At 40.1% G+C, this 5000-nt stretch overlaps 1 protein-coding gene across 1 annotated transcript in view; it reads left to right on the top strand.

Moving 5' to 3' along the window:
* The window catches only part of LOC119568221 (signal transducing adapter molecule 1-like), a 17633-nt gene that overhangs the window by 8455 nt on the left and 4178 nt on the right, over positions 1-5000 (top strand). Inside the window, exons 5-10 of the mRNA XM_037916655.1 lie at positions 545-851; positions 1356-1472; positions 1657-1854; positions 2826-2944; positions 4459-4557; positions 4793-5000. The exon at positions 4793-5000 is cut by the window's right edge and continues 52 nt beyond it. Coding sequence (XP_037772583.1) covers positions 545-851; positions 1356-1472; positions 1657-1854; positions 2826-2944; positions 4459-4557; positions 4793-5000 — 1048 coding nt within the window. The remainder of the gene's footprint in view (positions 1-544; positions 852-1355; positions 1473-1656; positions 1855-2825; positions 2945-4458; positions 4558-4792) is intronic.

The following is a 5000-nucleotide window of genomic DNA, read 5'->3' as shown; positions in this document are numbered from 1 at the left end:
TATTTTTTTCTCTCCTCTCTCTCTCTCTCTCTCTCTCTCTCTCTCTCTCTCTCTCTCTCTCTCTCTCTCTCTCTCTCTCTCTCCCTCTCCCCCCTCTCTCCCTCCCTCCCTCCCTCCCTCCCTCCCTCCCTCCCTCCCTCCCTCCCCCTCCCCCTCCCCCCTCCCCCCTGCATAAGTTATGCTCAGATGCAGATTATTAGATTATCAGATGATAGAAAATGAAATTTTTAAGTTGACCTTTGCTGTCTAATTTTATAATGGTATTCATATAGTACTAGCTTCCCCATGTATTTTCTTACTCTGTCAATTGAACTGAAAGAGTATCATCAGTTTTTCATGTAAGGAAGTAGACTGATGTAAAATCAAGAGAAGATAGACTAAAAACTTTGTAATATTTATTTTACGTTAATGTGTATTTGTGAACATATCATCATTGGCTTTTCTCTGTTGTATTAGTTTTAAGTAAATAACTTACTATGATTTCGTGGGGGGAAAAATCCACTGTTAAAAAAAAACAAAAAAAACATGCTTTTGGAACTTTCAGCCTAAGAAGACCTTACAGAAGTACTCGATGGACCCCAATGTTGTCAACAGCAAGCAGGAAGAAGATGACATTGCAAGGGCCATCCAGCTCTCCCTACAAGAGGGCGGCAACAGCTCTGCTTCCTCATCATCTGCTCGTTCAACCTCTACTAGTCTCTACTCATCAGCTGCAGCTGCCCTCACATCCGATACCATTCCTAGTGCCACCAGTAGTTCCTCACCGGGCAAGGAAGCCCAGAAAGCAAGAGCGCTGTATGACTTTGAAGCTGCCGAGGATAATGAATTGACTTTCAAAGCAGGAGAAATAGGTGAAGAGGGTTTCTGTTTTTCTCCTTTTTTGAGTTGTATAAAACTGATTGTTTTATACAGTTCTTTAACAGATTTTATTTACTTTTTTAGATTCCATATGGTGTATACTTTTAATGTAATATGAAATTGTATTTGCATTCAAGCATTCATAGAAAAGATCTGTAAATTATTCTGATACTGCATTTGTCATGTGGAATATACGTTTTTGCAAAGAGACTTTGCATTATAATTCCATATTATGAAAAAATAAGAGATCATTGACACCAAATCATGTTTATGCCTTATTTTATTGGATTAATAGTCTTTATAAATAGGAAGATGAAAATTTTTACTTGCAAAGACTATTTTACTTGCAAGAACACAATTTTATTTAACATGGTAAGAAAAGTAACCATCTCTTTCACTTTGTGATGGTAAATGCTTTGCATCAGTATGCCATATAGATGGCATAATGGCAGCTGATATGTTCTACATACTAACTCATGTTTGTCATTCTACACCAGTGTTGGTTCTGGACAACAGTGACCCCAATTGGTGGAAGGGAAGCAACCACAGAGGAGAAGGCCTCTTCCCAGCCAACTTTGTCACCCTTGACCTCAATGCAGAGCAAGAACAGCATAGTAAGTACTGCTTTCCACAGAAGGGAAGAAATGTAGAGCAAAGTGATATTATGGTGTTTTTAGATTACTTTATATTGTTTTTTGGTAGTACCTGAATGGGCAACAAATATCTTGAAATCACTTTTGATTTTGAAATGGTGTCATTTTGTAGTTTATGTATATCTATATCTGTATGACTTTTCAGGGACGGATAAACGAGTGTCCTTCTCTGAGTGTGTTGAGGTTACGGAAGTGGAAGGTGCTGGAAGTGAGGCAGCTGTGGACCATGTGGAGGCAACTGGGGAAATAGATGAAGAAAAGATTGACCAGCTGCTACACGTGTTACATGAGGCAGATCCAACGGGAGAGCGGTCAGATCCACCGGAACTTGCATTCTTGGAAGGTGGGTGAAAAGTGGCATGTGGAAGGAGGGGGAGAGGATGAAGGGGAAAGGCAGAGTAAGGAGGGAGGAACAGAGGGAGATTGAGAAGGAGGGAGTGTCATTTGAAAGTAAAATTTGAGGGGGAGGGAGAAAGATGGCAAGAAAGAGAAAGGGACTGAAAAGCTAATGTATACATTTGTTCTTTTAGTGTGTGTGTGTGTGTGTGTGTGTGTGTGTGTGTGTGTGTGTGTGTGTGTGTGTGTGTGTGTGTGTGTGTGTGTGTGTGTGTGTGTGTGTGTGTGTGTGTGTGTGTGTGTGTGTGTGTGTGTGTGTGTGTGTGTGTGTGTGTGTTCCTTTATTTTATTAATTAATATTTTTTTTCTCTTCTTTTTGGAACTTTGGAACATGTAAAAAGGTTAAAGTTTTCCCACTGTTTTATTTATGTTTCAGGGACTTCTTTCCATTGACCCACAGGCAGTAAGCACTAAACATTTAGGAACCAAAATTTGCCATATCATAAGTTTATAAAAGTAACAGGAATCTGGTGCTGCATCTTGTATTGGCAAATGCTGGAGGAGCACTGGTTTCCTTTCAATTTTAATAACATATCTAAAGTCAAAGTGTGTTGGTGCCCATGATTTCATTTACCCCAAAGATGAGCAGGAAAAAATAATGGTATCTCCTTTGATTAATGTCTTGAAGTGAAAAGTCAATATATTTTTTATATCAACAGAAATATAGTTATGTATATCAATGATGTGATTATAATTTTTTTAAAAACCTGCTGTACATATTAAACAAAACAGTAAGTGGCAGTCAAATCTAATCTATTTTTTTTCTTTCTCTTTCCTCGTTTTCCAAAAAGTGTTCATTTCTGTTGCTCAATGTTTTAAAGAAAATATTCGTAGTTTAGAAGATATTGTTAAAGCAAATAAATTGATATATAATCTTGTCTGACTGTTGCATGCATCTTAAACATATATTTTATACAGAGCAAGTGAATGCCATGGCACCAACCATAGATGCAGAGCTAGAGCAGATTGATCGCAAACATGCTCAGTTAGCGCGCATCAGCACGGACTTGGTGGATGCCCTAAGTCTTTATCACTCGGTAAGGGCTTCTTTTTTGTATTAGTTTTATTTATGTTTCTGGCTATTGATGGTTTCTTATTTTATACAGGTTATAGAAGTTCCATTTCTCACATGGAGATATACACAAACATTCTTATTCACACCTACACACATGTCTATACATACACACACCCATATGCACACCAAATCCATAACTACATGCCCCTCCCCACACCTGCATCCATCCCTACTCCAAATTGCACCCAGACACTACTTGCACGTGCTACACACACACATGCTACACACACACACACACACACACACACACACACACACACACACACACACACACACACACACACACACACACACACACACACTGTAAGAGCCGGAATGATGGGCCCTACAAGAGTATGGTAGGTGGCGAGCTTAGGGTGTAAGGTAGACGACCAAGATGTCTTGACTCCTTTATTTGTATAGTAATGATGGAGTACGGCTGCGCCGAGGAACGAGGTGTTGCTCCTCGGCTCCCCGCAGGGAGTCTGCTTGTCATCTCCTACAGTGGTCTAAAGATGGGCATAGATCACGTGCTTAACATACGGTAATCATTGGTGATGAAAGGTAGTGTTATAACAATGCATAGCTCTTGTGGAAGGGGATACACAACACAACTTTGGAATGTCTAGTGTGGCAACGGGAGACGAATAAACAGGTAAAGCAATGGACATACTTATATGTATGCGTGTGTGTGGGAATATAGGCATGTGACAATACATAAGATTATACAAGTCATGTAGAATATAACAACATATAAATAGAATAACATTGGCATACATATTTCAGTAACATATACAAAGCTGGGTTACACACACACACACACACACACACACACACACACACACACACACACACACACACACACACACACACACACACACACACACACACACACACACACACACACACACACTATCACACACACACTATACACACACACACACACACTATACACACACACACACACACTATACTATACACACTACACTATACACACCCTACACTATACACACCCTACACTATACACACACTACACTATACACACACTACACTATACACACACTACACTATACACACACTACACTATACAACACACACACACACACACACACACACACACACACACACACACACACACACACACACACACACACACACACACACACACACACACACACACACACCTAATTTTGTTGCATAAATAGATAATCAGAAAAGAACACGTATATCATTTGGTAGAAAAACCCACAATCCACAAACTGGATTTATTGATAATGAGACAACAATTTCCAAATCCACCTGGATTCCATCATCTGACCTGAAGATGGAATCCAGGAGGATTTTGAAACTGTTGTCACATTATCAATAAATCCAGTTTTGTTCTTTGTGGGCTTTTCTACCATAGTATCAACATAGTAGAGTGTTTTACCATTCATGTATGTCATTTGTTGAAAATATTGACAAGAAGTATGATTTGATTTTCTTGTTTACTTTCAGCTGATGCGCGAAATGCCACCAACTATGGGTGGATATTATCAAATGCCCAAAATGCCAGGATATGCTCCATCCCCCACTCCTGGCATGCCACCTCAACAGGTAAGAACTATCATTTATAAATCACGGGATTTTTCACAGGAAGTGTCACTTTCTCGTTTTTCATCATTGTAATCTGTGTAAAGGTACTACAAAAATTTGATATTGTTTGCAATATGCATTATGAAGGTACCCAAGCTTTTTTGGTATTTTAGGAAAAAATATTATATGGAATGAAAACAAATTGTCCTTGGTATTTTTCCTTGATTTAAAATGCCACTTATCTTCTTTGTGCCAGATGTATGGTGCACCTGGCCAGTTTGGGCCCATCATGGGTCCTCCAGGCATCCCAGGAGGCCCTGTGCCCTACCCAAATATGCCTCCTACCACCGGACCTGGAGGCCCCATGCCACCACAGCAGCAGATGCCCCCACCCATGCCTAACCACCCAGTGCCCAATCAGCCACCCCCTCCAGGCCAGCCCATGCCTGGGGTACAACCCCCCA

Source organism: Penaeus monodon, chromosome 43 (genome assembly GCF_015228065.2).
Source record: "Penaeus monodon isolate SGIC_2016 chromosome 43, NSTDA_Pmon_1, whole genome shotgun sequence".
In the NCBI taxonomy this organism is placed as follows: Eukaryota; Metazoa; Arthropoda; class Malacostraca; order Decapoda; family Penaeidae; genus Penaeus; species Penaeus monodon.
This window is presented reverse-complemented; position numbering and strand designations above follow the sequence as displayed.